At 54.1% G+C, this 22,259-nt stretch overlaps 1 protein-coding gene across 1 annotated transcript in view; it reads left to right on the forward strand.

Moving 5' to 3' along the window:
* Nucleotides 1–11,703, forward strand: part of CASTOR2 (cytosolic arginine sensor for mTORC1 subunit 2) — a 66,250-nt gene extending 54,547 nt beyond the window's left edge. The window contains exons 3-9 of the mRNA XM_034951416.3: nt 2,286–2,479; nt 2,678–2,810; nt 3,666–3,789; nt 4,724–4,834; nt 6,553–6,635; nt 9,120–9,214; nt 9,314–11,703. Coding sequence (XP_034807307.1) covers nt 2,286–2,479; nt 2,678–2,810; nt 3,666–3,789; nt 4,724–4,834; nt 6,553–6,635; nt 9,120–9,214; nt 9,314–9,379 — 806 coding nt within the window. The 3' untranslated portion in view covers nt 9,380–11,703. The remainder of the gene's footprint in view (nt 1–2,285; nt 2,480–2,677; nt 2,811–3,665; nt 3,790–4,723; nt 4,835–6,552; nt 6,636–9,119; nt 9,215–9,313) is intronic.
* Nucleotides 11,704–22,259: the final 10,556 nt, after the last annotated feature.

Raw genomic sequence — 22,259 nt, forward strand, 5'->3', positions numbered from 1 at the left:
AGTGCAGTGGTGCGGTCATAGCTCACTGCAGCCTTGAAATCTCAGACTCAAGCAGTCCTCCCACCTCAACCTCCCAAGTGGCTGGGACCACAGGCATGTGCCACCATGCTTGGCTCATTTATTTTTTATTTTTATTTTTTTAGAGATGGGGTCTCACTACGTTCTCCAGGCTGGTCTCAAATTCCTGGCCTCAAGCGATCCTCCTACCTTGGCCTCCCAAAGCAGTGGGAGTACGGGCATGAGCCACCACCTCCAGCCTCAGCACCTCTCTTTTTAGCTCCCTATTTTCTTAGGGACTTGGTACTTTTCATTTGGTGCCCAAGATAGAGCCTGGGTTCTTGAGCCAGACCCGCACTGGAATCCTGGCTCTGTTACTTCCTAAGTGATCTTCAGCAAATCACTGAGCCTTCCAGGTCCAGGGTTTCTGGACCGTTGAGTGTACGGTGAGCAAAATAACCCTGCCTCGGCCAGGCGCGGTGGCTCACGCTTGTAATCCCAGCCCTTTGAGAGGCCAAGGCGGGTGGATCACTTGAGGCCAGGAGTTTGAGACCAGCCGGGCCAACATGGTGAAACCCCATCTTTACTAAAAATATAAAAATTAGCCGGGCATGATGTTGGGTGCCTCTAATCCCAGCTACTTGGGAGGCCGAGGCAGGAGAATTGCTTGAACCAGGAGGCAGAGGTTGCAGTGAGCCAAGATCATGCCAATGTACTCCAGCCTGGGTGACAGAGTGAGGCTCCATCTCAAAAAAAAAATCCTGCCTCCTTGTGGGATGCAGTATCAGAGTTCACCTCCCTGTGCCGTGCCCCCTCCCCACTCAGGGCCCGGCACTAGGTGGGTTTATGCAGGTGCCTGGTGTTGTATGAAGAGCCCCGAATGCAGCCTGGGCTCGAGTCTGCGGCTGTGTGTGGTCACACATAGTGTGTGCCTGTGTCCCACATTCAGGGCTACTCAGGGACTCTGTCTGCAGGACAGGGTGGAAGGGATGGCTCCAGCGTTTGGATTCTGGGTTTTCATGAGCTAGGTAAGGAGGCTTAGCAGTTGCTGCTGCTGTGGACTCCCCACCCTGCCAAAGCCAGTGCCAGCCCCTGGGACTTCCAGGCTCTCAGGAGGGACATGGGTGACAGTCACTGCCCCCCATGATGCAGCCTCTTCAGGGGCCCTCCTGGAGTTGCCTGTTCTTCCAGAGAAGCCCAATGTGCAGGGCTGGCTGAAGGGGGAAGAGAAACCCCAAAGCCCCACCCAGCCTTTTCCTGGCCTCCCCTCCACCCAGAGCCTCCCTGAGAGGTGTCCAGGAACCCAGTTTGAAAGCCAGTTACACGTGGGACAATGGGTGTGATGGCAGCATCAGACCCACGAAAGGGTTGTAAGAACTAAAGATAAGGGCGTTGCCCACTACTGATGCCATCGTTTTACGGCTGAGCAAACTGAGGCTCGGCGCAGATCAACCACTTGCCCACATGGCTCCTACTCTGCTAAGCTGCCTGGGATGTCCTGTGTCATCTGAGGGCCTTCCCTGCCCAGTCCTCCCAGGAAGCAGCCTTTGATTCAAATCCCATCCTGTTGAAGGCTGGGCGCAGTGGCTCACGCCTGTAATCCTAGCACTTTGGGAGGCCAAGGCAGGAGGATCCCTTGAGATCAGGAGTTCGAGACCAGCCAGACCAACATGGGAAAATGCCATCTCTACTAAAAATACAAAAATTAGCTGGGTGTGATGGTGCATACCTATAATCTCCGCTACTCAAGAATCACTTGAACCCAGGAGGTGGAGGTTGCAATGAGCCGAGATCGCACCACTGCACTCCAGCCTGGGTGACAGAGCAAGACTCTCTCAAAAAACAATCCCATCCGGCTGGGTGCGGTGGCTCACGCCTGTAATCCCAGCACTTTGGGAGGCTGATGCGGGCGGATCACGAGGTCAAGAGATTGAGACCATCCTGGCCAACATGGTGAAACACTGTCTCTACTAAAAATACAAAAATTAGCCGGGCGTGGGGGCATGTGCCTGTAATCCCAGCTACTCGGGAGGCTGAGGCAGGAGAATCGCTTGAACCAGGAAGTCAGAGGTTGCAGTGAGCCGAGATCGCGCCACTCCAGGCACTCCAGCCGGGCGACAGAGCAAGACTGTCTCAAAAAAAAAAAAATCCTGTTGGAAAGTGAGGCAAGGCACAGGGTGGAGCTGGCCCCAGAGCCTCACTCTCCACCTCTCTGGCCTGCCTTGCCCTGCCCTTGGGTCATCTGGAACCTCAGCAGTCACAGGACTGCCTTCTGTGTCTCCCTCCAGAGCTGCCCTCCTCGGAGCACCTGAGTGTGGCAGATGCCACCTGGCTGGCCCTGAACGTGGTGTCCGGCGGTGGCAGCTTCTCCAGCTCCCAGCCCATCGGCGTGACCAAGATCGCCAAGTCAGTCATCGCCCCACTGGCTGACCAGAACATATCCGTGTTCATGCTGTCCACGTATCAGACAGACTTCATCCTGGTGAGCTGACCGTCACAGACACGCCTTGCACACTCATGCCCGCCTCTGACACACTCACTCCCATCTCCCACCCCTTGCAGCCTTGCCCTTCCACGCTATTCCAGGGTGGGGGCAGAGTCTCAGGGTGAGAGGTCGGTGCCCCAGACCCACATCCCCCAGGGCCACCAGGCACACACAGCCTCAACTTCTTGCCCCTAGGTGCGCGAGCGGGACCTGCCCTTTGTCACCCACACGTTGTCATCAGAGTTCACCATCCTGCGGGTCGTCAATGGCGAGACCGTGGCAGCCGAGAACCTCGGCATCACCAATGGCTTCGTGAAGCCCAAGCTGGGTGAGCTGGGGGCGGGGGTTTGTGCAGGGGAAACCTCACGAAGTTACCAGGCCCAGCCGCAGACCAGCCTTACTCTCAGCACGGGCTTCTGCCCACTGAGCATGAATGGAGTGCCAGGCAGAACGGGATGCAAAGGGCCCAGTGCGATGGCTCATGCTTGTAATCCCAGCACTTTGGGAGGCCGAGGCAGGCAATTCACCTGAGGTCAGGAGTTTGAGACCAGCCTGACCAACATGGAGAAACCCCGTCTCTACTAAAAATACAAAATTAGCTGGGTGTGGTGGTGCATACTTGTAATTCCAGCTACTGAGGAGGCCGAGGCAGGAGAATCACTTGAACCCAGGAGGCGGAGGTTGCGGTGAGCCGAGATTGTGCCATTGCACTCCAGTCTGGGCAACAAGAACAAAACTCCATCTCAAAAAAAAAAAAAAAAAAAAGTGATGGAAAGGTCCTAGGCAGGCCCTGCTGCCGTGTCTAGCAAGGGTGGTGGACGTGCAAGCAGACAGCAATGGCCAGAGGCCACTCCTGCTGCAGCCCAGGTGTCAGGGTGGATTTCCCTGGGCAGGGACTGTGGTGCTGAAGCCTGGAACACAGGTAGGAACGGAGCCAGGTGGTGCCGGTTGGGAAGGGCATCCCAGGCAGCCAGCACAGCATGTGCAAATGTCCAGGGGCCTGAGGGTGAGATGGAGAATCAGGACGGTGGTAATTGGTGGTAGAGGCTGGAGAAGCAGCGGTGAATGAGTCTCTTGGGGCCTGCAGCTGAGCCCTCCCCAGCCCTCTTCCCAGGCCCTGCACCCACCAGAGCTGCTGCTTTCAGTCCCAGCCTCAGTGCCTGACATCTTTGTGCTCTTACAGTCCAGAGGCCAGTCATCCACCCACTGTCCAGCCCGAGCAACAGGTTCTGTGTCACCAGCCTGGACCCTGACACGCTGCCTGCTGTTGCCACACTCCTCATGGATGTCATGTTCTACTCCAATGGGTAGGGCTGCCTTGGGCATGAGGGGTTGCAGGGTGGGCCAGGGAGAGGCATGGCTCCGCCTAGGAGTCTTAGTCTGACGGGGGAGGCTTTGCTAGGAGCTCATCTGAGGGAAGAGACACAGACCTTCCCTGGAGCTAGTCTGAGCAGGGAGACATGGACCCACCCTGGAACTAGTCTGAGGTGGGAGACATGGACCTGCCCCGGAGCTAGTCTGAGGTGGGAGACACAGACCCGCCCCAGAGCTAGTCTGATGGGGGAGACATGGACCTGCCCCGGAGCTAGTCTGAGTGGGGAGACACAGACCTGTCCTGGAGCTAGTCTGAGGTAGGAGACACAGACCCACCCCGGAACTAGTCTGGGGTGGGAGACACGGACCCGCCCTGGAACTAGGCTGAGGGGGAGACACAGCTCTACCTAAAAGCCCCAGTCTCAGGGGTGAGACATCCTACCCTGGGAACCCCAAAATTTGGTGATGCCCCAAAGACTCATTGGGAGCTGTAACAAACTCCCCACTCCCCACTGAGCTCCGAGGACAGGCCCAGTCTGTTGAGGAGCTGAGAACTCAGATTTTTTTCATTTGGTGAACAACAGACATTGTGTCACTTCCTCAGCAGATTTTGTAAAGTTTAGGCCAACACGAGGTGGGGCGGGGCAGGGTCCAGCATGCTGACAGTCACCACAGCCTGTGCCCTGAGATGCAGGCAGGGGCCGGTGTAGCCTGCGTGGGAGGCCGGCCGGGCCTCCAGTACTGCAAAGTGTAGCACCCGCCTTTGTGAATGCGGTGAAATCATCCCCGTGGCATAGCGAGCAGGATGAGAAGGACACTGGCCCAGGGTCACCCAGGTGGCATCAAAGCCTGGGCAGGGCCCAGCTTCCCTGGGCTGGTGTGAATGGGGCAGGGGCCCCATCTTTACCAGCTGCCTCTGGTCCCCAGAGTGAAGGACCCCATGGCCACTGGGGATGACTGCGGCCACATCCGCTTCTTCTCCTTCTCCCTCATCGAGGGCTACATCTCCCTGGTGATGGACGTGCAGACGCAGCAGAGGTGAGCCAGGCCCTGGGGTGGACGTTCAACCCAGGGTGGGCCCCAGGGTCTGGGGGGACTATGTGATGGCACATCACCCACTTTGTCTTTTATTTGTTGTTGTTTTTTTTTGATACGGGGTCTCGCTCTGTCGCCCAGGCTGGGGTGCAGTGGTGCGATCTCGGCTCAACGCAACCTCCACCTCTCAGGTTCAAGCAATTCTCCTGCCTCAGCTGGGACTACAGGCATGTGCCACCATGCCCAGCTAATTTTTGTATTTTTAGTAAAGACAGGGTTTTGACATGTTGGTGAGGCTGGTCTCAAGCTCCTGACCTCAGGCAATCCGCCCGCCTCAGGCGTGATTTTTTTTTTTTTTTTTTAGACGGAGTCTCGCTCTGTCACCCAGGCTGGAGTGCAGTGGCACTATCTCGGCTCACTGCAAGCTCCACCTCCCAGGTTCATGCCATTCTCCTGCCTCAGCCTCCCAAGTAGCTGGGACTACAGGCGCCGCCACCACGCCTGGCTAATTTTTTGTATTTTTAGTAGAGACCAGGTTTCACCATGTTAGCCAAGATGGTCTGGATCTCCTGACCTTGTGATCTGCCCGCCCCGGCCTCCCAAAGTGCTGGGATTACTGGCATGAGCCACCGCAACCAGCCTGATTTTTTTTATTTTTATTTTTGTTGAGACAGGATCTCGCTCTGTCACCCATGCTGGAGTGCAGTGGTGCAGTCTTGGCTCACTGCCACCTCTGCCTCCCAGGTTCAAGTGATCCACATGTCTCAGCCTCCTGAATAGTTGGGACTACAGGTGCCTGCCACCACACCTGGCTAATTTTTGTATTTTTATTTTTTTTAAATATTTATTTACTTTTTGAGACAGGGTCTCACTCTGTCGCCCAGGCTGGAGTGCAGTGGCGCGATCTCAGCTCACTGCAACCTCCACCTCCCAGGTTCAAGTGATTCTCCTGCCTCAGCCTCCCGAGTAGCTGGGACTACAGGCGCACACCACCATACCCTGTTTATTTTTGTATTTTTTGTAGAGACAGGGTTTTGCCATGTTGGCCAGGCTGGTCGTGAACTCCTGACCTCAAGTGATTCACCCACTTTGGCCTCCCAAAGTGCTGGGATTACCGGCGTGAGCCACCGCGCCTGGCCAATTTTTGTATTTTTAGTAGAGATGGGGCTTCGCCATGCTGACCAGGCTGGTCTCCAACTCCTGACTGCAAGTGATCTGCCAGTCTCGGCCTCCCAAAGTGCTGGGATTACGGGTGTGAGCCACCACGCCCAGCCACTTTGTCTCTAATAAACCCTCACCATAGCCCTTCATCATAAGTAAGCTGGTCCCCCAGCTCAGAGAGGTGCGGGGGTTGTCCGAGGTCGACTGTGGGGTGGTGGCAAAGTGGGGATTTGAACCGCAGCCCCGGTGCTATTTCTCCCTCAGCTTGTGCTCTGGACCTGGGAAGAGGTGTCTAGACCAGCCTTAGCAAGGGTTTGGGGAGGGGCTTGTTACAAAGCCCAGCCTGACATCACCCTCCCCATCCACCTCCCCTCAAGACGAGGAGGCTGCCGGGCGAATGGGTCCAGGGTGTCCGGAAGGGATTGTTTTTGGGGGGCCCTGAGGTCTGCCCAACCCTGCCTGGCCAGCCCCATGCCTCGCTCTGGCTGGTGCACCAGCACACCAAGGAGGGAGTGCAATTCACATCAGCCTCGGGGATTCTTCTCTCGCTCCTTTTGAAGGTTTCCTAGTAACTTGCTGTTCACAAGCGCATCTGGAGAGCTCTGGAAGATGGTCCGGATTGGAGGACAGCCCCTGGGGTTTGGTGAGTCCTGGGGGGATTACATGGGGAATTGAGGGAGCTGGCATTGCTGAGCCCATTCACATACATTGTCCGCAGTGACTCAGCCCCTGCTGGGGGGTACAGATGGGGAGACTGAGGCTTGGGGAGCCTGAAATTTCTGTTGCTCACCGGTGTGTGGCAGCTGTACACAGGCCTCTTGGGGAAGTGGGGAGCAGGCTTCAATCGGAGTGCTTTTATTTTGCCCCCTCTTGAAATTTAATATGTTGCTTATTATTAGAAAATTAAGCAGCTGGGCACGGTGGCTCGTGCTTGTAATCCCAGCACTTTGGGAGGCCGAGGTGGAAAGATCCATTGAGCCCAGGAGTTCTATACCAGCCTGGGAAACATAGCGAGGCCCTGTCTCTACCAAAATTTTTAAAATTAGCTGGGCATGGTGGCTGGCGCCTGTAATCCCAGCTACTCAGGAGGCTGAGGCAGGAGGATTACTTGAGCCTAAGAGTTCAAGGCTACAGTGAGCCATGATCATGCCATTGTACTCCAACCTGGGTGACAGAGCAAATCTTTGCCTCTAAAAATAAAAAAAGAGGCTGGGTGAGTTAGCTCGTGCCTGTAATCCCAGCTCTTTGGGAGGCCGATGCAGGTGGATCACCTGAGGTCAGGAGTACCAGCCTGGCCAACATGACGAAACCCCATGTCTACTAACAATACAAAAAATTGGCCAGGCACGGTGGCGTGCACCTGTAATCCCAGCTACTCAGGAGGCTGAGATGGGAGAATCGCTTGAACCCAGGAAGCAGAGGTTGCGATGAGCCAAGATCGCTCCATTGCACTCCTGCCTGGGCAACAGAGCAAGACTCTGTCTCAAAAAATAATAATAAATTTAATTTAAAAAAGAATAAATTGAGGCTGTGATAAAAATTAAAGAGAAAAAAAAATCACTCCGTATTTCCACAGCTCAAAGATAATAACTGCTGGCAATTTTTTAACGTGTTTTCTTCACGTAAATACATGTAATTGTCAGATATCTCCCAGAGAGTCTGACACCCAACACTTTACCCCTAAATGCCTCGCCTTTTCCATCCTGGGAAGAAGCACCGGGCAAGGTGGCTCATGCCTGTAATCCCAGCACTTTGGGAGGCCGAGGCAGGAGGATCACAAGGTCAGGAGATCGAGATCATCCTGGCTAACACAGCGAAACCCTGTCTCTACTAAAAATACAAAAAATTAGCCGGTCGTGGTGGCAGGCGCCTGTAGTCCCAGCTACTTGGGAGGCTGAGGCAGGAGAATGGCATGAACCTGGGAGGCGGAGCTTGCAGCAAGCCGAGATGGCGCCACTGCACTCCAGCCTGGACGACAGAGCGAGAGTCCACCTCAAAAAAAGAAAAAAAAAAGAAGAAACACTTTCTCCTGTATAACCACAATGACAGGATTCCACAGGAGAAAATTTTCAGTCATTCCCTAAGACTTAGTCTTTCCTCTGTTTCCACAGTTGTCCAGACAATGTCTTTGGTGGATAGCATTTTTTTTTTTCTTTTTGTTTTTTGTTTTTTTTTTTTTGAGACAGGATCTTGCTCTGTTGCCCAGGCTGAAGTGCAATGGCGCAGTCTTCGCCTCCTGGGTTCAGCCTCCCAAGTAGCTGGGACTATAGGCATGTGCCACCATGCCCGGCTAATTCTTGTAGTTTTAGTAGAGATGGGGTTTCACCACGTTGGCCAGGCTGGTCTCGAACTCCTGACCTCAAGTGATCCGCCCGCCTCGGCCTCCCAAAGTGCTGGGATTACAGGCGTGAGCCACCACTCCCAGCCAAGGTGCCACACTTTTAAACAGCCAGATCTCGTGAGGACTTACTGTCACGAGAACAGTACCAAGAGGATGAGGCTAAACCATTCATGAGGAATCCACCCTCATAATCCAGTCATCTTGCACCAGGCCCCACCTCCAATACTTGAGATTACAATTGGAGGATTTGGGCAGGAACACAAAGCCAAACTATTTCACTGGCCAGCGACCAGAGAAGGCTCCTGGTTGGGGGACATCTGGGTTAAGCCTTCAAGAGGGATGGCCAGTGGGAGGCCAGGCACGGTGGCTCACGCCTGTAATTCCAGCACTTTGGGATGTGGAGGTGGGTGGATCATTTGAGTACAGCAGTTCGATACCAGCCTGGCCAACATGGTGAAACCCCATCTCTACTAAAAATACAAAAAAATTAGCTGGGCATGGTGGTACACGCCTATAATCCCAGCTATTTGGGAGGCTGAGGCACGAGGATTGCTTGAACTCAGGAGGTGGAGGTTGTAGTGAAGTGAGCTCACGCCAGTGCACTCCAGCCTGGGCGATGGAGCGAGACTCCATCTCAAAAAAAATAAAAGGGATAGCAGATGGGAATTCTCTAGGAGGATGGTGGGTGCAGGGTAGGCATTGCCCACAGAGGGTAGAGGCTGAAGAGCCACACAGGCAAGGGTAGCCAGGTTACGCAGAGGCTAAGGATGGTCTCTCCTGTTCTAGATGAGTGTGGCATCGTGGCCCAGATCTCAGAGCCCTTGGCTGCTGCAGACATCCCAGCCTACTACATCAGTACTTTCAAGTTTGATCATGCACTTGTGAGTGTCCAGCCCCAGACCCCTCCAGGGCAGGGCCGGGGTGGGGAAGCAGGTTCCTGGGCTCACGGGCAGGCATCTGCCTCCTCTACCCCTGCACAGGTCCCCGAAGAGAACATCAATGGTGTCATCAGTGCCCTGAAGGTCAGCCAAGCAGAGAAGCACTAGAAGGGTCTCTTCTGCTCCTCCCTGCCGCCGCCCGGGCCCAGCCCTAACCCTGAAGATTGATCTTGCAGTATTTCTCTACAGACTGGAAAATCAGCCTGGGGACCCTGAGGAAGGGGCCTCTGTGGGAGACTCCCTTGATTGCCAATCCCTCCAGGGCAGGGGCCCACGCCAAGGCCTCTCCATGCCCTCCTGCCTTCCCGGAGCCCCCCGACCCTCCAGAGAACGACCTTTCTCTTCCCTACCTCCCCAACCCCGGAAAATGCTTTCGGAGGCCCAGGGAGCTTGTGAGCTGATCCGCCTTCTCATCCGGCCTCACCCACGGCCAGGGGCAGATGCCGAGGGAAGCCGGTCCCTCCTGCGAGACACCGGTGTGCCAGCTGTCATGTCACCTTGCAGGGCTGGGGCTGGCGGGGTGGGGCCGAGTTTGGGGTGCCCTGGAGGGTTTGGGGGTGAGTACTGTGGTCACTGGTCTCTGCTTCCATCAGCTCAGGGCTGGTTCCCTCGGAGTGGAGGCCAGCGTGGCCCCCTCAGGTCATCGGGGCTGGTGAGGCTCAGACAGGAACCCAGGTGGGATCCCCGAGCTGGGAAGGACCCAGACTCCCCCTGTACCTCGCCTGCCAACCACAGGGCCTGGGCCCGACTCCCAGCAAGACTGCCAAGAGGGCCCTGTCCAGACCCTCCCCCACAAGCACTCAGTCCTTGGGGGAGGAGGGAGGGTCCCAGGAGACCCACCAGCCTGGAGCACCAGCTCCTGTCCCCTCGGCTCTCCCTGGACCCGACTTGGGCAGGTAGAGCCTCAGCTTCCCCCAGCAGGGACATCCCTGGCTTTCCAGGCCTGAGGTTTCTTAGGTGGTGTCCCACCTCCCCAGCAGACAACTAGACCAGCATAGGACTCCCCGCCGTCCTCCTCCCTCCTCTGCCCCCAAGTCACCTGCCTGCCCACCCGCCCCGTGGCTGGGGGCTGTGGCATTCATGAGTACTTGACCCAGGAGGCAGCTTAACTGAGCCTTAATAGAGAAAACCATACTCCGTTTTAGTTTTTTATTTAATGTATTTGCACCCAGGCTGCTCTTGGCGGTAGTTTCTGTTTGGCAGGGATAGGACCTGTTTGAGTTCTGTCAAGGGAGCCTGGAGGCTCTGTGTCACTAAGCTGGTGCTCTGTGGCTCCAGGGACAGGCAGTGGGAGTCGGGAGATGTCACAGGAGCCTGGGCCCTCTCTTCTGAAGGGAAGCTAGGAGCAGAGATCTGTTACAAGACGCTGGAGCCGCTGGCACCCCACATGGGAACTCCCACCAACTAGCTGTAGTTCTATCTGAGCACCGGAGGGGGTGAGGGAACCCGAGGGCCATGGGGAGGTGGACAGCCAGGTGGCAGGCCAGCTGAGTGGTCATGTCCAGGAGGCATGGGGTTAGCCGTGGTGTCCCTTCCAGTGGGGTGGTTTTCTGAATGAGCAGGACCAAGGGCCCCTGTGGTTTTGGCTCTGGCGGGGTTTTTTGTTTTTGGTTTTTTTTTTGAGATGGGAGTCTGGCTCTGTTGCCCAGGCTGGAATGCAGTGGCACGATCTTGGCTCACTACACCCTCCTCCTCCCAGGTTCAAGTGATTCTCCTGCCTCGGCCTCCCAAGTAGCTGGGATTACAGGCACGCACCACCACGTCTGGCTAGTTATTGTATTTTTTAATAGAGACGGGATTTCGTAACGTTGCTCAGGCTGGTCTTGAACTCCTGAGTTAAGTGATCCGCCTGCCTCGGCCTCCCAAAATGCCGGGATTACAGGCGTGAGCCACCACACCCAGCCGAGTTGTGCTGTTTCTGTGGTCAGAGGAGAAGGGATATTTTCTAGTCCTGACAAAGTGCTCCCTGCTTCTCTGAGTGGGACCCTCTGAGCCCTGGAAGCCCACCAGAAGGAGAAGCGGTTCTTTAAAATCCTTGTGGGTGTTGAAGGCCCACCACATTAATTAGAAACCAACTTTTTTTTTTTAAGTTAATTTGTTTTGCACAAAACTCCAGAACAAAACTCGTACATTGCTGGTCCCAAAAGGGAGGTGGCCAAGTGGGGCAGGGCTGTGGTGGAAGCCCTGAGTCCCCTTTCTGACCTTGCAAGGCCTTGATTTTCCTTTCTGTCATTTCCCCCTGACGGTGTCACTTCTCTGCCTTTCCTTCCCGCCGTGCAAGTGTGTCGGCCCCGTGACCCCAGAGTCGTGTGTCCCCTAGACTTCCTAGGACGTATCTATTGTACACACCTATAAATACCTGTGTTTTATGTTGATAGAGATATATACTGTAAATAGCATATATACTTGAGCAATATATATGTTAATATATACTGTGTGCGCAGTCCGTGGACACAGCCCCCCGCTGTGTGTGCACACGTGTATGGGCGTGACGGCCTCCACCCCGCACCGTCTGCCATGCACGCGGGCACATTTGAGCCACCATATATTTTTAATTCAAGTATATAGGCAATACGATTATTACAGAAGCCGATGGGTTCCCTCAGACCTGACTTGAGAGAACAAAGCCAGCAGCTCAAAGAGCCTGTGACATGGGACGTGGGAAGGGTGCTGAGAGCCCGCTGTGGCGTGGGTCATGCCTTCTGCACCCCACTTTCCCCAGGCAAGGTCCCTGGGCGCCCTTATTTGGGGGGATGTTGATCCTGAGGGAGGAGTATTTGGAATTTCTTGCTTTTAACCAGAATGCCCCCTCTCCCCTGCCCTCGCCAGCAGCCTCACCCTGAAGACCTGGGCCTGCTGAATGGGCCACACGCTGCCTGTGTCCTGCCTCCGTGGGTGGCACTTTTTACGCAGGCAGCTTCTCTTTTTTTTTTTGTTTTTTGTAACCTGCAAGCTTAGAAATCTCAGGTTGTGCTCCTGGGGCTGCTCCTGGGGACTGGCCTCGTGTCATGGAGAAAAGCATGTGTGTCGGGGCGCGCTGGGGCCAGGGTATGGTTCTCCGCCCTGGCTGGCTCTGCAGGGGTGGTCCCTGTTCCAGCCCGCTCCGTGGGAGCTGCCCCCCGGGGACCCTGCTCCTCGGTCACAGGGGGCCCCTTTAGTTTTCCCGTCCCCATCCTGCTCGCGTAAAGCTTGGTTTATCTTCTCAGCGTTCTGTGTGTAGTGTAGTCTTGGTTTGGTCTCCACAGCTCTTCGGGGTGGGGTGTGAGTGTGGTTTTTCCCAGGCAGGGGCCGTCTGCCCTTGTCCCCCAGCTATCTCCTGGTCTGCTGGGTGGGAGGGTCTCTCCAGGCCCCAGACCCCACTTGGAGGGGCATGTGTTTCTCAGAGGGGCTCCATCCGCAGTTGCATGGAACTCCTTACCTGTTTGCCGTCCATCCCCCGGAGGTAATCAGAGGAGTGGGCCCGTTGTCTTGGCACTGGCGGATGGGGCAGGTGCCTGGTGGGGGAGGAAGAGGGCTCTCTATGATGTGGAATTTTTTTTTTTTTTTTTTTTTGAGACGGAGTCTTGCTCTGTCGCCCAGGCTGGAGTGCTGTGGCACGATCTCAGCTCACTGCAGCAACCTCCACTTCCTGGGTTCAAGCGAGTCTCCTGCATTGGCCTCCCAAGTAGGTGAGATTACAGGCACTCACCACCACACGCGGCTAATTTTTGTATTTTTGGTAGAGACGGGGTTTCACCATGTTGGCCAGGCTGGTCTTGAACTCCTGACCTCAAGTGATCCACCCGCCTTGGCCTCCCGAAGTGCTGGGATTACAGGCATGAGCCACCGTGCCCGGCCTCATGGAATTTCTAGGGGCGAGCAGGTGACCCTGGGGTTGCCACTTGAGCTCCTGGAGTGTGTGTCTTGGCCCCTGTGTGGTTCTCCATTAAGAAAAGCTCAGATAGTCTCAACCCCACCCTCTCCCCTTGCTGCATTCAGAGTACCAGTGGGAGCTGAAGGATGGGGAGGAACAGAGCAGTGACCACCCCTCCCTGCCACTGATAAGTTCTGCCTCGTCGTGGGGCTCCCCTGGTTCCCAAGACACCCCTTCTTCCCTCAGCCCGTCGTCCTGACCCAGCAAAGATCTGGGCATTGCTGACTCTGCACCTCCTTCCTCCATGGGCATCTCCAGGACCGCCCTCCTTCAAGGGGCACTGCCCACACCACCATCCTCAGCCCGAGGCATGCATCCGAGCTGGAGAGGCTTGCAGGCCTGACCCTGGTAGCCTCCCCTCCCCAAGATTCAGAGGCGGGGACCCAAAGCCTCACTCCAAACCACTGGCATTCTCACCTCCTCTCACCTCCAGGCACCAGGCTGCTGGTGGGAAAGGAAGGAGCTGGGGGATCAGAGGCTTCCAGTGTGGCCTCCGGAAGCAGCAGCATAGCCAGGGTGACATTTGTTCAGCAGGAGGAGGCTTGGTCTGGAGGGGCTTGCCCTCTGAGGTGACAGAGGATGCCCTGGAGGTCAGGAGAGAAGACTGGGAAGACAGGAAGGGCCAGGCCCCTGTTAAAGCCCAGGGCACTATTTGGTGATCTTCAAAGGTGAACACAGGCCACCTCCCACTGGCCCCCTCCTCCTGGCCACATTTTCCAGGGATACCCTGGGGAGTCCTAAGGCCACCCTGGGTCCCTTTCTGAGCCTAGAGATCTGGATGTGGTGACAACCAGGGCTTTTCCCAGCCCCAGCTAAGAGAGGGGGCTTTAGGGCAAGAGCACCTCAGCCCTGCAATGGGGGGATCTTTTTTTTTTTTTTTTTTTGAGACAGGCTGGAGTGCAGTGGTGCGATCTCGGTTCGCTGCAACCTCTGCTTCCCAGGTTCAAGTGATTCTCCTGCCTCAGCCTCCCAAGTAGCTGGGATTACAGGCACCCACCACCACGCTCGGCTAATTTTTGTATTTTTAGTAGAGACAGGGTTTCACTATGTTGGCCAGGCTGTTCTTGAACTCCTGACCTCAGGTGATCCGCCTCCCAAAGTGCTGGGATTACAGGCATGAGATACCCTGCCTGGCCAATGGGATTTTTGACGCCACTTCCTGAGTGAAGCGCTTTGCATGGGGACGGGAAGAAGCACCCCCAACCTTCTAGTCCGCTTCGAGCAGGGCCTGGAGCATTGGAGACATTGGTTAGTATAATAGGCAGAGCCTGAGTGAGGCCAGGGGGCTTCTCCAACAGAGAAAAGACATTGGCTTTGGGTACCATGCTGAGGGAGGGGGTTAGGCCTGGCGGGGGCCCATTCAAAGGAGGCCGGGCTCAGTGGCTTAGGCCTGTCATCCCAGCACTTTGGGAGACCAAGGCGGGAGGATAGCTTGAGGCCAGGATAGCAAGACCAACCTGGTCAACATAGCAAGACCCTGCCTCTACAAGAAAATAACGAAAGAGGCCCCAGGGAAGGAAGCCAGCCTGGAGCAGAGGCAGGAGCCTGAGGTCTGAGCCATGGCATCCAGGGACAGCCTGGTGGCCGAGAGAGCTTGTGGCTGTCACTATAAGGGAAGAGGAGCTATGGAAATTGAAAGTGCAGGGTGGCCTGTGTGCTAGGAGTGGGGGTGCAGGCCTAGGTGCGTTTATGCACACGTTTGTGCATGTACGTGTGAGCGTGGATGTGTTCCTATGCATTACAGTGTGTGCGTGCACGTGTGCAGAGCCCACACCTGAGATATGGAACTGGCTCTTGGAGTATTTTGAGTTCTCAGTAGCAGTCTTGCTGTCGGGCCTTGAGTGCAGAAATGATTAGGTGAGTGAGGGCAGGACTCGAATGCAGACCCTGGCTCCAGGGGAGAGGGTGGGGCGTCTCTGGTAGGATGGCCTCACCCCACTTGTCAGAACTACTCTGGAGGGGGGCAAAGGTGTCAGGAACAGTTTGAGCAGTTGCTGTTGTCTGAAATCTTAGCTAAGGATTGGAGGATGCACTTCTAAGTGAGGCCTGGCTGTAGGCAGGAGGCCTCAGTCCTTCCCCAGGTGGGCCAACCCACAGGACTGCTTAAGTGTCCTCACAATATGGCGCTCGGCTTCCCCCCAGAGCAAGAGATTCAAGGGCCCAGGGTAAAAGCCAAAGTGTTATTTTTATCCCTAGCCTCAGAATTCACACGCCGTTGCCTCCACCATGCTCTGGTTTGATACAGCCCAGCTGTGATTGGAAGGGGCTGGGGCTGCCCGTGCTGACTCTTCAAAGGCATCCCATCCTGCAGATGGTGTTCACAGGGAGAGTTTGTGGGGGCCGGCACTCCCTCATCTACTGGGGCTCATTCTGGAAGAAGGTCCAGAAGAATTGGAGACCCCTGCCCCTCACCCAAACTTTGGAGGTGGCAGGGTGAACAGCAGGCCAAGTTCAGGTCCCAAGACAGGCCAAGGCCAGTGCGGTTTCCCTTCCACTGCCTCAGTTTACCTGTATTCAGAAGACGGTCTAGGAAGAGTTGAGCAGAGTTCCCTCTAAGAGTAGGGAGCTGATAACAGTCCCAAGCCCTCCTCTTTCTCTATGCCAAAATCATTTCCGTTATCCTGAGATGGGGGTGAGTGGATGGATGGTGTACTGAGGGGCCTCTGCCCTGCCCAGAGCCCCCCCCATCGTAGTGGGGGCAGGGGACTTCCTGCCCACAACCCCCTCCAACCCTCACCTGGCGTGCCCGGGTCACCAGCAGCAGCAGCGGCGTTCCATCGGTCCCAAGATCTGGGTGAAGGGGAGAACCTGCCATCTTATCCCTACCCCCCGGGGCCCTCAAGCTTATTTTCTTGTTGAAGAAACACAAAACCCTCGAGATTCATGTACTGTATGTTGGAGAAAAAAAAATTACCTAATGTTCCCCCAAAAAAGACAGTATATTTTGTACTTTGTAAAGTGTTAATTAAAATGAAAAGAAAAAAAAACGATGCTGGCTGGTGGCCGTCTGGTTTTTTGCTGATCTAGCCAGAACCTGGTCTCATCTCTTTCTCCTCCACACTGTGGTCGGGGGAACACAGGCCAGGGGCTAGAGGCGGGTAGAAAAACACCCAGAATTTGAGGAAGGGCCCCCAGAGCTGGAGGGGTTGTATTAGTTACCTGGTGCTGTATAACAAGTTGCCCCCAAACTTAGCGGCTTAACATGATCATTATTTATAGATCATATTTTCTGTGGGTCAGGAATTCAGGAAGTTTGGCTGAGTGATTCTGGCTCAGAGTCACTCATGAGGTTGCCGTTGTCTGAAATCTTAACTAAGGACTGAAGGATGCACTTCTAAGTGAGGCCTGGCTGTAGGCAGGAGGCCTCAGTCCTTCCCCATGTGGGCCAACCCACGGGGCTGCTTGAGTGTCCTCACAATATGGCGCCCAGCTTCCCCCAGAGCAAGAGATTCAAGGGTCCAGGTTAGAAACCAAAGTGTTATTTTTATTCCTAGCCACATAATTCACACGCCGTTGCCTCTACCATGCTCTGGTGTGATACGGCCCAGCTCTGATTTGACATGGGAGGGAACTACATAAGTGGGTGGAAACCAGGAGGTAAAGATGACTGGGGGCCATCTTGGAGGCCAGCTACTATGCCCAGCATCCCCACCCAGACCTTGGGCAGAGCCAGGCCTGGGAGTGGGGATGGTGGGGGGAAGGAGTTGGACGGGGCCTTTCTGATGGCAAGGGAAGGGTCAGGGGCTGGTTGCCTGGCTGAAGGGTCTCTGACCCAAACCTAGAGCCCTGCCATGGACATCACAGCTCCAGGTAAGTTCCAGAAGCCCAGAAGCTGATACCTCCAGATTAGATATCCTGCAGGCAGGAAAGAGGAGCACCGTGCTTCTGGCTACTGCCCTCTTGGTAGGCGGGACACTGGGGCTGTGCCAGCAAGAAAAGATGGGCTTGAGACCGGCAGGTTCTAGACTGACACCCTTCCCCTTCTCCTCTCTTGAGATTTTCCATGGGGGGGTAGCTGTGAGCAGGGCAGAGCTGAAGACCCATACCTGCCCTAGGCCCCATCAGCCCCCATCCCAACCCTGCCTCACCCTTGGCCCACAGGAAGAGACCCTGGAGACCGGGAGTGAAAATGGAAGCTGAATATTCTTCCATCACCCTGAGCCCAAGAGAGTTCTAGCTGCTGAGAAGCTTTTATGCCTGGGGTCTGAAGACAAGTCCTGTCGCTCGGGCCTTCAGGTAATACCACAGGAGGGCTGGGTGCGGTGGCTCACACCTGTAATCCCAGCACTTTTGGAGGTGGAGGCGGGAGGATTACCTGAGGTCAGGAGTTCAAGACCACCCTGGTCAACATAGTGTAACCCTATCTCTATTAAAAATACAAAAATTGGGAGGCCGAGGCGGGCGGATCACGAGGTCAGGAGATCGAGACCATCCTGGCTAACACGGTGAAACCCCGTCTCTACTAAAAATACAAAAAATTAGCCGGGCGTGGTAGCGGGCGCCTGTAGTCCCAGCTACTCGGGAGGCTGAGGCAGGAGAATGGCGTGAACCCGGGAGGCGGAGCTTGCAGTGAGCCGAGATCGCGCCACTGCACTCCAGCCTGGGCGACAGAGCGAGACTCCGTCTCAAAAAAAAAAAAAAAAATACAAAAATTAGTTGGGCATGGTGGCGGGTGCCTGTAATCCCAGCTACTTGGGAGGCTGAGGCAGGAGAATGGCTTGAATCCGGGAGGTGGAGGTTGCAGTGAGCTGAGATTGTGCCACTGCACTCCAGGCTGGGCAACAGAGTGAGACTTTGTCTCAAAAAAAAAAAAGATAATTCCACTGGAGCCGGAACATCCATGGGCGATCCTGACTGCCCCAAAACTCTCAAAATCATCCCCTTATGCTGGTGCTGGGGACCCACTATAGCCCCTGCACCAGGGGTCCTTCCCGGAGCATTACAAGGGATGCAGTGCTAGGATGGACCACAAAGGGGTGCTGTGCTTGGACCAGGAAATGACCAGCTGCCGGCCAATAGTAGAGGGAAGACAGAGAAGCAGGGAGGGACGGGAGAGTTAGACTTAGACAAGAAACAGCAGGTAGAATGCAAAGGCAAAGAAGGACCCGTAGTGGTAATTAAGAAGTGGGGTGGGCCAGGTGCAGTGACTCAACGCCTGTCATCCCAGCACTTTGGGAGGCCGAGGCAGGCAGGTCATGAGGTCAGGGGTTCGAGACCAGCCTGGCCAAAATGGTGACTCCCCGTCTCTACTAAAAATATAAAAATTAGCCAGGCGTGGTGGCAGCCACCTGTAATCCCAGCTACTCGGGAGGCTAAGGCAGAAGAATCGCTTGAACCTGGGAGACAGAGGTTGCAGTGAGCCGAGACCATGCCATTGCACTCCAGCCTGGGCAACAGGGCGAGTCTCTATCAAAAAAAAAAAAAAAAAAATTAGCCAGGTGTGGTGGTGCATACCTGTAATCCCAACTACTCAGAGGCTGAGGCCAGAGGATCACTTGAGCCCAGGAGTTGGAGGCTCCAGTGAGCTATGATGACACCACTGCACTCCAGCCTGAGCAACAGAACAAGACCCTGTCTGTAAAAAGCAATAAATTAAAAAAAAATTAAAAAATAAAGCAAAGGCCACAAAAGGAAAGGGCGTCATCTTTGGTCACTTTGCCGACCCTGGTTTTGTCATGTGAATTTCAGCTGACTAGGGCAGGGGAGGGAGTGTCGGATCAGCTCACATGGTGAAGAAAGCGGAAAGAAAATATGCACCGAAAGGGAATGTGTGCAATGAAATCATGGTGACAGCTGCACAACACAGTTTGCGAAAAACCACTGAGCTGTGTGCTGTAAATGGTTTTATGTTATGTGACTTATATCTTGATGTTTTAAAGAAGGAATGCGGTAGAAAAAGCAACAGGTCTGGATGCACATTGGAGGACAGCCGAGAAAGAAAGGTGATTGCAGCCGGGCGTGGTGGCTTACACCTGTGGTCCTAGCACTTTAGGAGTCCAAGGTGGGCGGATTGTCTGAGCTCAGAGGTTCAAGACCAGTCTGGGCAACACAGTGAAATCCCGTCTCTACGAAAATACAAAAAATTAGCCAAGCATGGCGGTGTGTGCCCGTAATTTCAGCTACTTGGGAGGCTGAGGCAGGAGAATCGCTTGAACCAGGGAGGCGAAGGTTGCAGTGAGCTGAGATCGCGCCACTGCACTCCAGCCTGGGCGACAGAGCGAGACTCCATCTCCAAAAACAAAACAAAACAAAAAAGGTGATTGCTCTGACGGTTCTTGGCAACTGAATGTGGAGGTCTTCGCCTTGTAAAGGTTGGTAGCAGAACATCACATTTGGGATGTTTTTCCAACAGATGTCTACCTGAGCTGAGTGGGAAACTCAGGCAGCATCAGCTAGACCCAGGGCCTGGTTTGTTTGTTTTTTTCTTTAAATTTATTTGCTCACTGCAGCCTCGAACTCCTGGTCTCAAGCACTCCTCCAATCTCAGCCTCCAGAGTGGCTGTTAACTATAGGCGTGCACCACCATGTTTGGCTAATTTTTTTATTTTTTGTAGAGATGGGGGTCTTGCTATATTGCCCAGGCTGCCCTTGAACTCCTGAGCTCAAGTGATCCTCCCAACCCAGCCCCCCAAAGTGTTGGGATCACAGGCATCAGCCACCATGGGTGGGGCCCATTTCTACGTACTTGGTCATTATAAGCTCTGATGACTACTGGGCACCAAGAGGGTTCCCTAATTTATTTATTTACATTTATGTATTTATTTAGAGATGGAGTCTCGCTCTGTCACCCAGGTTGGAGTGCAGTGGAGCAATCCAAGCTCACTGCAGCCCCCAACTCCCAGTTTCAAGTGATTCTTGTGCCTCAGCCTCCCCAGTAGCTAGGACTATAGGCACACACTGCCACACCCAGCTAATTTTTATATTTTTAGTAGAGATGGGGTTTTGCCATATTGGCCAGGCTGGTCTCGAACTCATGACCTCAAGTGATCCGCCCGCCTCGGCCTACCAAAGTACTGGGATTACAGGCATGAGCCACCGCGCCCGGCCTGGGTCCCTACTTTAGCGGCAGAAACACAAGAAAAGCAGGCAGAAAGCCTGCCATGAGCCTGCAAGGAACAGCCCAAGTTGTATGCAGGGAAATAAATATTCAGTATCTTGGAATTTACAGAGTGTGTTGTAGATTAAATGACGCAAATGTCAAAACTCAAAAAAATTAAATGAATGAGCAGCAACTCCACTCCTAGGTATACATCCATGAAAATTGAAAACTTATGTTCACACAAAAACATTCCAGAAACAAAACGCTGGGCCAATGTGAAACTTATACATGAATGTTTTGACATTATTTATAATGGTCAAAAAGTGAAACCAACCCAAATGTCCAGCAACTGATGAATAAATATGCAAAATGTTATATTATATATTTTAAAAAAAAAAAAAAAGCCTGGGCGAGGTGGCTCATGCCTGTAATCCCAACACTTTGGAAGGCTGAGGCAAGAGAATCATTTGAGCCCAGGAGTTCAATACCACCCTGGGCAACACAGTGAGGTCCCCCCATCTCTACAAAAAATTTTAAAAATTAGCCGGGCATGGCTTGCGTGCCTGTAATCCCAGCCACTTAGGAGGCTGAGACAGGAGGATTACTTGAGCTCAGGAGTTCAAGGCCGCAAGGAGCTATGATCGCACCACTGTACTCCAGCCTGGGCAACAGAGCAAGACCGTCTCAAAAACTAAAAGCTTCCAGATGATTCTATGGTATAGTGTTGTACAAGCAGGGTTGAGAATGAGAACCCCAGGTTTGAGGGGTAGAATCTGCTCCAAGGAATCCCAAAGTCACTCTTTTTTTTTTTTTTTTTTTTTGAGATGGAGTTTTGCTCGTTTCCCAAGCTGGAGTGCAATGGTGTAATCTTGGCTCACTGCAACCTCTGCCTCCCGGGTTCAAGCAATTCTCCTGCCTCAGCCTCCCGGGTAGCTGGGATTACAGGCATGTGCCACCATGCCCGGCTAATTTTGTATTTTTAGTAGAGACGGGGTTTCTCCATGTCCATGTTGGTCAGGCTGGTCTCGAACTCCCGACCTCAGGTGATCTGCCCGCCTTAGCCTCCCAAAGTGCTGAGATTTACAGGCGTGAGCCACCACACCCTGCCCAAAGTCCCTCTTATGAACATCATTGCCTTGGCTGCTCTGCAGGGCAGGTGGCAGACCAGCCACAAGACACACACCCTTGAAAGCAGGCATTCTTCTCACCACCCCATCTGCAGCTCCTGGCATACAGTACGTGCTGGGGAGCACGTGGTTTATCAATCATCTTCTTCATCTTCAATATTTTTCTCCCGGGGCCAGGCGCGGTAGCTCACGCCTGTAATCCCAGCACTTTGGGAGGCCGAGGTGGGCGGATTACATGAAGCCAGGAGTTTGAGACCAGCCTGGCCAACATGGTGAAACCCCATCTCTACTAAAAATATTAAGACAAAAATTAGCTGGAGCTGGTGGTGCACGTCTGTAGTCCCAGCTATTCGGGAGGCTGAGGCAGGAGAATCACTTGAACCACCCAAAAGGCAGAGCTTGCAGTGAGCCGAGATCGCGCCACTGCACTCCAGCCCAGGCGACAGAGCGAGACTCCGTCTCAAAAAAAAAAAAAAAAAAAAAAAAAAAAAAAAATATATATATATATATATATATATATATATATATGTATGTAATTTTCCTCCTGGAATGCACATCAGCTGCTGGAGTTGTGGAACCAGCTACCACCGTTAGCCTGAGCCTATCCAGTCTGAGGCCCCAAGGAGGGAACTCAAACGGGGCATCTTTCTGACTGGCATGACTTCATGTGCTCCACTCTGGCCTCCTGGGATTCAGCTGCCACCTGCTACCAGAGCAAGAGTAAGATGTTTCTCTGGAAAGACAAGTGCCTCCTGGTTGGAGGTGACAACAGTATCTAGGTTTATCCATTTATTTATTTATGTATTTATTTATTTATTGAGACAGAGTCTCAATCTGTCACCCCGGCTGGAGTGCCGTGGTGTGATCTCGACTCACTGCAACCTCCACCTCCCTGGTTCAAGCGATTCT

This window comes from Pan paniscus, chromosome 6 (assembly GCF_029289425.2).
Source record: "Pan paniscus chromosome 6, NHGRI_mPanPan1-v2.0_pri, whole genome shotgun sequence".
In the NCBI taxonomy this organism is placed as follows: domain Eukaryota; kingdom Metazoa; phylum Chordata; class Mammalia; order Primates; family Hominidae; genus Pan; species Pan paniscus.